General features: G+C 37.6%; 1 protein-coding gene across 1 annotated transcript; it reads left to right on the top strand.

The window, feature by feature from the left end:
* Nucleotides 1–1480: 1480 nt before the first annotated feature.
* LOC141423843 (olfactory receptor 2AE1-like) lies at nt 1481–2419 on the top strand. The gene has a single exon (XM_074075299.1). The coding sequence runs from the start codon at nt 1481–1483 to the stop codon at nt 2417–2419; it is 939 nt and encodes a 312-aa protein (XP_073931400.1).
* Nucleotides 2420–11848: the final 9429 nt, after the last annotated feature.

Here is an 11848-nt window from a genome sequence, read left to right as displayed (position 1 = left end):
GATGTGTAGCTGACAAATATTTTCTCCCACTCTGGGTTGTCTCTTCAGTTTAGAGACCATTTCTTAAACAAAAGGTCTTGATTTACTTTTATATTTAGGAATAAGCACTATAGGCTATTTTAAAGATAAAACATTAGAACAGCACATTCCAAAACAAAAGCCAGAGTGTGTTTTGGAATTGTTTGTTTTATACAGAATAATTGGAAGTGTTAAGTGTTTATAAATGCTACCATTACTTATATCCCTAAAACTTTTGGTGTTTTAATGGGTATAAATCCTCATAATTTGCCATGGGTGGCTTGACTGGTCATAACAATTCTCTTTGAAGAAGTGTTTGGGATGTAAATATTAGAAAAATGAACTCAATGCCATGAAGCCAGAATCATTAGTGATGTGTACAAGGACTAAAACTTCAACCAGTCTAGTTTCATTCCTGTTTTAAGTTGTCATATAAGAAAGAATTACATGTTTTATCTGCATTTATTTCACTATGGGATTGAAAATGTGGGATTAACATGTGATTAATTGTCAATTAAAATTCAATAAAGTTACCAGAAAATATTTTAGAGAAAGGTTAGACGTGGGGTAACATGGAACTGTTTGGTGAATATACATATAAACAATATTTTTTGTTTTGCTCACCAGAACCAAGTTTCATAAGTATTTAACTATGTTTCCAGTTTAACATTTAAGATTGTACATTGCTAGATGGTCCAGGTATTCTTTTATTCTTTCATACAGGTATTCAGAAGTGTAATAAAATGTAAGTGTGAATGAAGAAAAAGAAGGACCCAAGCTTCTGCAGATCCCCAACCACCAATTCTACAGGCAACCAGAACTGACATGGGTCTCAGTCAGACTTTGTGTAGTTTCAGATAATGCTGGTGGTTTTGAGTCAGTCCTTTCTCATCCTTTATTTCTGTCTTCCCATCCTGACTGCTTGTCTCATGGAGTGTAGTTTCAGTACCAGACACAAATATGACAGTCTTACATAGACTGCCTAAACAGCTTGCACGAATGTGTTAGATCAGAGTTCTGTAAAGCAATCCACCATCCTTACATGTACCTATAGAAAAACAGTGTTTTAGGTTTGGTGATTACACACTGACTGACAGAACAAGTAAGAAAATAAAAACACATGTGCACACAATACATGTACACAAAACACAAACACACATATACATATGGATACATAAATATTTATTTCAAAATGAGAAAAGACTTAAATTTGTCAATCAATGGAGTATAGACATTCTACAGTTACAGAGTGACCTTGTTTGTGAAAGCAGACTTAAGATTCTTATTTTTTAAGGTACATCAATAACTGTGTACATTGAATGATTACAAGTAGTAAACAAAATAAGACATTATGAATTCTGTATTAGTCAAACAGTGCTTATTGTGAGCTATGATGGACCTGGTTATTTCCAGAATCAACCTTCATCTCCACTCTGTTTCTTCAGGAACTGAGAAAGAGAACATGTGCCACAGAAATCAGACCCTTCTGGCTGACTTCATCCTCGAAGGTCTCTTTGATGACTCCCTCACCCACCTTTTCCTTTTCCTCTTGGTCATGGTGGTCTTCCTTATTGCAGTGAATGGTAACACCCTCACTATTCTCCTCATCTGCTCTGATCCCCAGCTTCATACACCAATGTACTTCCTGCTCAGCCAGCTTTCCCTCATGGATCTGATGCACGTCTCCACAACCATCCCCAAGATGGCTGCCAACTACCTCTCTGGGAAGAAGTCCATTTCTTTTGTTGGCTGTGCAACTCAGCATTTTCTCTATCTGTCTCTGAGCAGTGCTGAGAGTCTTATCCTAGTTCTCATGTCTTATGACCGCTATGTTGCCATCTGTCATCCACTACGCTATACTATGCTCATGAGCAGAAGGGTAGTACTGATGATGGCTGTCACATCATGGTTGGGTGGATCCTTGAACTCCCTAATTCACACGATGATCTTGATGCATTTCCCATTCTGCGATACTTGGATAATCCACCACTTCTACTGTGAGTTTCCAGCTGTGGTGAAGTTGGTATGTGATGACATCACTGTTTATGAGACCACAGTGTACATCAGCACCTTCACAGTTATTCTCCTCCCCATCATCCTGGTGTCTACATCTTATGGATTCATTATGCACAGTGTCATTCAGATGCGTTCTGCTGGGAGTAAGAGAAATGCCTTTGGCACTTGTAGCTCTCACTTTATTGTGGTTTCCCTCTTTTTCGGTGCTGCCGTCTTCTCTTATTTGAGGCCCAGATCCCAGCGCACTCCACTGCAAGACAAAGTTGGTTCTGTGTTCTATAGCGTCATCACTCCCACACTGAATCCTCTGATTTATACTCTCCGGAATAAGGATGTAGCTAAGGCTCTGAGGAGGGTGCTGAGGAGAGATATAATCACTCAATGACTGCTGTAATAGTTCCTCTAAATACAGAGTGGACTAGCACAAGCTCCTAAACTGATCTTGGTAAGCCTCTAAGACTTTTTCAGAATCCACATCCTTGATTCTCTTTGTTTAGTATGTGAATGAAATGGTTATCATAAAACTTCACTATTCTACCTTGGTCTCTGGCATCCAAGTGTGATTGAGTACATTTCAATAAGTCTTTAGAGAATTAGGTAATAAGTTAAAACACCATTTGAAGAAGACATATAAAGGCCAGTTACATTAAAAATGACAGCAATATGGATCGGTAGAATCAATGTAGTAAAACTGGCTATACTACCAAACACAATCTACATGTTTAATGTAGATTAATTCCCATCAAAATGTCAATGACTTTCATCACAGAGATTGAAAAATCTACCCTAAAGTTCATTTGGAAACACAAGAAACTGCAAATAGCCAAGGCAATACTCAGCAAAAAGAGCAATGCTGGAGGTATCACAATGCCTGACTTCAAACTATATTACAAAGCAATAGCAATAAAACAGCATGGTACTGGCACAAAAACAGACATGAAGAACAGTGGAATAGAATAGAGGATCCAGATATGAATCCACACAACTATACCCATCTCATTTTTGACAAAGGTGCCAAAAATATACAATGGAGAAAAGACAGCCTCTTCAATCAATGTTGCTTGGAAAAGTGGTTATCCATCTGCAAGAAACTGAAACTAGGTACATGTCTATTACCTTGTACTAGTATCAACTCAAAATGGATGAAGGACTTAAATATCAGACCTGAAACTCTGAAGTGACTACAGGAAGGAACAGGAAACACTCTGGAACTAATAGGTATAGGCAAAGACTTCCTCAATAGGACCCCAGTAGCCCAGCAACTAAGAGAAAGGATGGACAAATGGGACTTCATAAAATTAAAATGCTTCTGCACAACAAGAGAAATGTCTCTAAACTGAAGAGACCACCCACAGAGTGGAAGAAAACATTTGCAAGCTATACATCAGACAAGGGACTGATAACTAGAATATACAGGGAACTTAAGAAACTAAACTCTCCTAAAATCAATGAACCAATTAAATAATGGGCAACTGAACTAAACAAACTTTCTCAAAAGAAGAAATTCAAATGGACAAAAAAACACATGAAGAAATGCTCACCATCTCTGGCCATAAGAGAAATGCCAACTAAAACCACACTCAGATTCCACCTCACCCCTGTTAGAATAGCCATAATCAAAACCACCACCACCACCAGGTGTTGGCGAGGATATGGGGAGAAAGGAACCCATGTACACTGCTGGTGGGCATGCAAGCTGGTGCAATCACTGTGGAAAAAAATTTGGAGACTTCTTAAAAATCTAAACATAAACCTGCCATATGGTCCAGAAATCCCACTCCTGGAGACATACACAAAGGAGTGCAACACAAGTTACTCCAGAGGCACCTGCACACCCATGTTTATTGCAGGTCTATCACACTAACCAAGTTATGGAAACAACCAAGATGCCCCACTATTGATGAGTGGATCAAGAAAATGTGGTACTTGTACATGATGGCATTTTACTGAGCCATGAAGAAGAATGAAATCTTATCATTTGCAGGTAAATGGATGGAACTGGAGAACATCATTCTGAGTCAGGTCAGCCAGGCTCAGAAGACCAAAAATCATATGTTCTCCCTCATATGTGGACTTTAGATCTAGGGCAAATGCAGCAATGTAGTTGGACTTAGATCACAATACAGGAGATATAGGAATAGGTAGAAAACCCAAAATATGAAAGCCTTTGATGTCCCCACTCCAGATGAACTAACACAGAAACAGAGGTTATCATGAGAAGGAGATCAGTAACCAGTGTAAAGTTCAGTTAGAGATGAATCAACATGGATTGTAACACATGTGTACATGAAAGCAATGCCAGGAATATTTCTGTATAGCTATCCTTAACTCAACTAGTAAAAATGCTTTGTCTTCCTTATTATAATTATGTCTTTTCTTCAACAAAATTAGTGATAAGGGCAGAACAGGACTGGCCTGGAACTGAGGGGTGGGAGGGGAGAAGAGTAGGGGAGGAGGGAAGAGTGGGAGGGGGGAAGGGTGGGAGAGGGGGGCAGGGTGGATAAATGACCCAAAAAATGTATGCACATGTGAATGAAAGCACAACAACAAAAAAGAAAACTACATCAGCATAATAATGGCTGTGTATTAAAAATACTCCTGAGTAACACAGTAAATGCTAAAAGACTGGAAAATTTCCTCCAAATTTCAGAAATAAAAAGGGTTAAGATAGCTAATTTTACGTGAAATTTTCACTCTTAAAATTTATGTAAAGGTATGCTGTCTTGGGTTGAATACAAGGCATTCCCATTATGAATGAGATGTTCATTTGGACTTTTACAAAGGTGTGAATCAAATACTTACTGTAAAGCAATAATTTTCATGTAAAGAAATTTCTAATACAGCCAAGTAGAATACAATATACAAAACTTATAACTATTACTGGTTTTAAGCATTGCACGAGCTAACATGGCCAATATATTAATATAGTGGTGGACAAGTAAGGATAATGGTTGAGCAAAAAGAAGTGTGTTATTGTATTATTTTTCATACCTTGTAGTCCCAGAAAGTCAACTTTTTAAAAAAAATTTTATTTATATGTGCATACATATGAATTTCTCCTCCTTCCCCTTCTCCCTTCCTTACCCCCTGCTCGCTCCCTTAAACCCCCAACCCCTCGCTACCAGGCAGAAACTATTTTGCCCTTATCTCTAATTTTGTTGAAGAGAGAGTATAAGCAGTAACAGAAAGGACCAACGGTTTTTGCTAGTTGAGATAAGGATAGCTATACAGGGAGTTGACTCGCATTGCTTTCTTGTACATGTGTGTTACCTTCTAAGCTAATTCTTCTCGAACAAACCTTTTCTCTAGTTCCTGGTCCCCTTCTCCTATTGGCCTCAGTTGCTTTAAAGTATCTGCATTAGTTTCTCTGCGTTGAGGGCAACAAATGCTATCTAGTTTTTTGGGTGTCTTACCTATCCTCATACCTTCCTTGTGTGTTCTCGCTTTATCATGTGATCAAAGTCCAATCCCCTTGTTGTGTTTGCCCTTGATCTAATGTCTGCATATGAGGGAGAATATATGATTTTTGGTCTTTTGGGCCAGGCTAACCTCACTCAGAATGATGTTCTCCAGTTCCATCCATTTACCTGTGAATGATAACATTTCATTCTTCTTCATGGGTGCAAAAAATTCCATTGTGTATATATACCACATTTTCTTAATCCATTCGTCAGTAGTAGGGCATCTTGGCTGTTTCCATAACTTGGCTATTGTGAATAGTGCCGCAATAAACATGGGTGTGCAGGTACCTCTGGAGTAACCTGTGTCACAGTCTTTTGGGTGTATCCCCAAGAGTGGTATTGCTGGATCAAATGGTAGATCAATGTTTAGATTTTTAAGAAACCTCCAAATTTTTTTCCAGAATGGTTGTACTAGTTTACATTCCCACAAGCAGTGTGAGAGGGTTCCTTTTCCCCCGCATCCTTGCCAACACCTGTTGTTAGTGGTGTTGCTAATGATGGCATTTCTAATGGGGGTGAGGTGGAATCTTTGTGTGGTTTTTAATTTGCGTTTCCTTTATTGCTAGGGATGGTGAGCATTTTTTTTCATGTTTTTTTTCCTATTTGAATTTCTTCTTTTGAGAAAGTTCTGTTTTGTTCACTTGCCCATTTCTTTATTGGTTCATTAATTTTGGGAGAATTTAGTTTTTTGAGTTCCCTATATATTCTGGTTATCAGTCCTTTGATGCGTAGCTGGCAAATATTTTCTCCCACTCTGTGGGTGTTCTCTTCAGTTTAGAGACCATTTCTTTTGATGAACAGAAGCTTTTTAGTTTTATGAAGTCCAGTTTATCTATGCTATCTCTTAGTTGCTGAGCTGCTGGGGTTCCATTGAGGAAGTTCTTTCCTATACCTATTAATTTCAAAGTATTTCCTACTCTTTCCTGTATCAACTTTAGAGTTTGGGGTCTGATATTAAGATCCTTGACCCATTTTGAGTTAATATTGGTATAGAGTGATAAACATGGATCTAGTATCAGTTTTTTGTAGACTGCTAAGCAGTTTTCCCAGCAGTTTTTTGTTGAAGAGGCTGTCTGTTTTCCATCATCTATTTTTAGCACCTTTGTCAAAGACAAGTTGGTTATAGTTGTGTGGTTTCATATCTGGGTCCTCTATTCTGTTCCACTAGTCTTTATGTCTGTTTTTGTGTCAGTACCATGCTGTTTTTATTGTTATTGCTTTGTAATATAGTTTGAAGTCGGGTATCGTGATACCTCCTGCATTGTTCTTTTCACTGAGTATTGCTTTGGCTATTTGTGGCCTCTTATGTTTCCATATAAATTTAGCAGTAGATTTTTCAATCTCTTTGAAGAATGTCATTGGAATTTTGACGGGAATTGCATTAAACATGTAGATTACTTTTGGAAGTATAGATATTTTTATTATGTTGATTCTACCAATCCATGAGCATGGGAGATCTCTCCACTTTCTATAGTCTTCCTCAACTCTTTCTTCAGAAGTTTATGGTTTTCCTTGTAAAGGTCGTTCACATTCTTTGTTAAGTTTACACCTAGGTATTTGATTGTTTTTGAGGCTATTGAAAATGGAATTGTTTTCATATATTCTTTCTCAGTTTGTTCATTATTAGTGTATAGAAATGCTAATGATTTTTCTATGTTGATTTTATATCCTACTACCTTGCTATAGCTATTGATGGTGTTTAGGAGCTTTTGAGTAGAGTTTTTTGAGTCTTTAAGGTATAGACCATATCGCCTTTAAATGGGCATATTTTGACCATTTCTTTACCTATTTGTATTCCTTTTATTGCTTCTTCTTGCCTATTGCTCTGGCTAAGAATTCCAGTAGTAAGTTGAATAGGAGTGGAGATAGTGGGCATCCTTGTCTCATTCCTGATTTTAGAGGGAATGGTTTCAGTTTTTCTCCATTAAGTATAATGCTGGCTGTAGGTTTGTCATACATAGCTTTTATAATGTTGAGGTACTTTCCTTCTATTCCTAGTTTTCTTAGAGCTTTTATCATGAAATGGTGTTGAATCTTGTCAAATGCTTTTTCTGCATCTATTGAGATAATCAAGTGGTTTTTGTCTTTGCTTCTGTTAATGTGGCTTATTACGTTTATTGATTTTCATATGTTGAACCACCCCTGCATTCCTGGGATGAAGCTACTTGGTCATGGTGAATGATCTTTTTGATGTGTTGTTGAATTTGGTTTGGCATTATTTTATTGAGGATTTTTGCATCAATGGTCATTAAGGAGGTTGGCCTGTAGTTCTCCTTTTTGGAGGTGCCTTTGCCTGGTTTTGAGATAAGTGTAATACTGGCTTCATAAAATATGTTAAGTAGTCTTCCTTCCCTTTCTATTTCATGGAACAGTTTAAGGAGGATTGGTGTCAGTTCTTCTTTAAATGTCTGATAGAATTCAGCAGAGAATCCATCAGGTCCTGGACTTTTCTTTTTAGGGATAGTCTTGATTGCTGCTTCAATTTCATTTTTTGTTATAGATCTATTCAGGTGATTAATGTCCCCAAGATCAGTTTTGGATGATCATAAGTATCTAGAAATCTGTCCATTTCTTTAAGATTATCGAATTTATTTGAATATAGTTTCTCAAAGTAGTCTCTGATGATTTCCTGGGCTTCCATGGTGTTTGTTGTTATCTCCCCTTCTGCACTCCTGATTTTACTAATTAAGGTTTGTTTCACTCCTCATTTTAGTCAGGTTTGCCATGCATGTATCAATCTTGTTTTTTTTCAAGAACAAGCTTTTTGTTTCATTAATTCTTTGTATGGTTTTTTTGGTTTCTATTTCATTGATTTCAGCTCTTATTTTTAAATATTTCTCTCCTATTTGTTTTGGAAATTGCTTGTTCTTGTTTTTCTAGGAGTTTGAGATGTATCAGTAGGTCATTGATTTGAGATCTTTCAGTCTTTTTAATATATGCAGTCATGGCTATAAACTTTCCTCTCAGGACTGCCTTTTCTGTGTCCCATAGGTTCTGGTAGGTTGTGTTTTCATTGTCATTGACTTCCAGGAACTTTTAGATTTCCTCTTTTATTTCATCAATGACCCATTGTTCGTTAAGCAATGAGTTATTCAGTTTCCAGCTGTTTGCATGTTTTTTTGTCTTTATTTTTGTTGTTGAGTTCTAGTTTCATTGCATTGTGATCAGATAGAATGCTTGGTATAATTTCTATTTTCTTTTATTTGCTGAGACTTGCTTTGTGCCCTAGGATATGATCTATTTTGGAGAAGGTTCCATGGGCTGCTGAGAATAGTGTATATTGTGTAGAAGTTGGATGAAATGTTCTGTAGACATCAACTAGGTCCATTGATCTATGGTATATTTTAGATCTAGGATTTCTTTATTGATTTTTTGTTTGGGTGACCTATCTATTGATGATAATGGGTGTTAAAGTCTCCCATGACCTCTGTGTTTGAGTTAATATATGGTTTTAGGTCCTTCAGGGTATGGTTTGATGAAATCGGGTGTGTTGACATTGGGTGCATATAGGTTGATAATTGTTATTTCCTTTTGGCCTTTTCCCCTTTTATTAGTATGGAATGTCCTTCTTTATCTTGTTTGATCAATGTAGGTTTGAAGTCTACTTTGTCAGAGATAAGTATTGCTACTCCTGCCTGTTTTTGGGGGCCATTGGCTTGGTAAATCTTCTTCCAGTCTTTCATCCTAAGCCTATGCTTATTTCTGTCGGTGAGATGGGTCTCCTGTAAGCAACAAATTGTTGGATCTTCCTTTTTAATCCATTTCATCAAATGGTGCCTTTTGATGGGGGAATTAAGTCCATTAACATTAAGTGTTAGTACTGATAGGTATGTGATGATTACTGTCATTTAGTTGTCTTAGTTGTTTGAAGGATTGATTGTGTATACCTAAATGGATGTTACTCTCTACTTTCTTTTCCTGTAGTTGGTACTGCCTGTCCTTTCATGGTTATGTTGGGTTTCACTTTCTGTGTGCAGAATCCCTTGAAGAATCTTTTGTAGTGGTGGCTTTGTGGTCATATATTGTTTTAGTTTCTGCTTATCATGGAAGACTTTTATTGCTCCATCTATTTTGAATGATAGTTTTCATGGGTAGAGTATCCTAGGGTTGAAGTTATTTTCATTCAGTGCCCAGAAGACCTCACCCCAAGCTCTTCTTGCTTTGAATGTTTCTGTTGAGAAGTCTGCTGTGATTTTGATGGGATTACCTTTGTATGTTATTTGTTTTTTTTTGTCTTTCAGCCTTCAATATTCTTTCTAGAGTCTCTTATTTGTTGTTTTAATGATAATATGCAGTGCGGTAGTTCTATTTTGGTCATGTCTGTTTTGAGTTCTGGAGGCCTCTTGCATGTGTATGGGCATGAATTTCTCTAGATTTGGGAAATTTTCTGTAATTATTTTGTTGAATATATTATGCATTCCCTTTGCTTGCACCTCTTCTTCTCCTTTTCAGTGCCCATGAGTCTGAGGTTTTGTCTTTTGATGGAGTCAGTGAGTTCTTGCATTTTCTTTTCACAGGTCTTGAGTTGTTTAAATAATATTTAAGCAACTTTGATTTGTTTAACTAATAGTTCTTTTTCCTTTAATTACCATTTCATCTGTGAGTTTTGAGATTCTGTCTTCTGCTTGTTCTATTCTGCTGGATTGGCTTTCCATTTTGTTTTGCATTTTTGCTTTGTTTTTTTTTTTCTGAGACTTTCCATATCCTGAGTTGCTTCCTTTTTAATATTATCTGTTTTCGTCCTGAGTTCATTTATCTCTTTATTAGTTGTTTTCTTTGTTTCACTTTGGTGTTTATACAGTGCTTCTATTGTTTCTTTTATTTGTTCTTGTGCTTTCTCAAGTTCTCTATTTTTGTTTTCTTGGAATTTCTTAAGTGTCTCCTGTACATTTTGGTTGACCATATCCAGTACAATCTCTATAAAATTCTCATTGATCACTTGCAGGATTTCTTCTTTCAGGTTGTTCTTGTGTGCTTGCTTCATTGGGTGTATTGGCATAGTTTATCTTTGTTTTGTTGGAGTCTGGATCTGAGTATCTGTTTTTTTCATTTCCCTCTGGTTCCTGTACTAATTTATTGCTGGGGGAAAACTGGTTTCCCTCTTTTTTTTGTCTTCCCATCATTGCCCTTGCTATTGTTACTGTCCCTGTACTGTGTGCAATTATGTATTTTCTAGCTTGTAATAATAACAATGGTGATATCTAGAATAGAAGGGTGAGAGGAGAGGGAATGCATAGAAGGCAAAGAAAGAGGGAAAAACAAACAAACAAACAAACAAACAAGTAAAACAAAACAAACAACAACAAAAACAACAACAGTAAAACCATTGTCAAAGGGATAAACAGGAAGAGACAGTGTACCAACGAACAGCAAGCCAAACAGGCATTAGAGAAGCAGAAAGAGGATAAAAAACAAACAAAGAAACCAAAAAAATCCCCAAGTTCAAATGCAACAGAACTTCAGTCTTAATAATTTTGGTGTTAGTCCCTAAGCCTCAAATCCTGAAGATGGTGTCTCAGAAGTAATTCTGTCATTGTCTCATCAAAGGGGAAAACCAAAAAAACAAAAACAAACAAAAGAAACAGAACAAAATATCCCACATTCAAATGCAATACAGTTTCAGTTAGAGCTTCAGCGTGCAGTTCTAGTTCAGTCATTGTCTCATCAAAGGAAGAGAAAAGAAAAGAAAAAGGGTCTGGAGACAGTTCTGTGAATGTCCATCTGAGGCTGTGGCTCACCTGCCTGCTATTGTCAGCCAGCTGTTCCTGGAGGCTTTATTGATTGCAGATCTCAGGAGTGAGCTTAACACTCACCTAGTCCCACAGGCTTTGTTTATTTAGGGTTCTCCTGGGCATGACCGCCACTGCTACAAGCTTTCCTCTTTCTAAGCACACTGTTGGAGGTGTCGCTACACCTGCCTTCTCCAGCCTACTTGTTTATTCACGTGGGAAGTGTCCCTTCCCCCCTCTCCAGTGGAGCCACTTTTACAAGCTTTCCCACTCCAACATTGCTGCGGGTGGGTTTTCACTCCTGCCTTCTCAGGCTGGCTTGTTTATTTACAGTTCAGTGAGGGGTTGCCCTTCCCCTCCTCTTTGGCGCTCAGGGCACCCTGCCCTCTTTGTTATGTGTCTTTTTTTGTTGTTTTTGTTTATTATTCAGCTTGTTTTTTTTCTCTTTTTTCCCTGGGTGGGGGTCAGTCTGTCCAGGGGACTATGCTGGTCTGGTCCAGGGTTGTTTGTGGGAGTACCTCATGCCACTTAGCTCACCTGGTGGTCTGTGTCTCTCGAGCTAGTAGGAGCTAGCATCTGGCAGCACAGGAGCCCTCTTGGTTTCTCCATTTAACATTTAGTGGA

The sequence above is a fragment of the Castor canadensis genome, chromosome 6 (assembly GCF_047511655.1).
Source record: "Castor canadensis chromosome 6, mCasCan1.hap1v2, whole genome shotgun sequence".
Lineage (NCBI taxonomy): Eukaryota > Metazoa > Chordata > Mammalia > Rodentia > Castoridae > Castor > Castor canadensis.
Note: the sequence above shows the minus strand (reverse complement) of the source record. Positions and strands in the feature narration are given on the sequence as shown.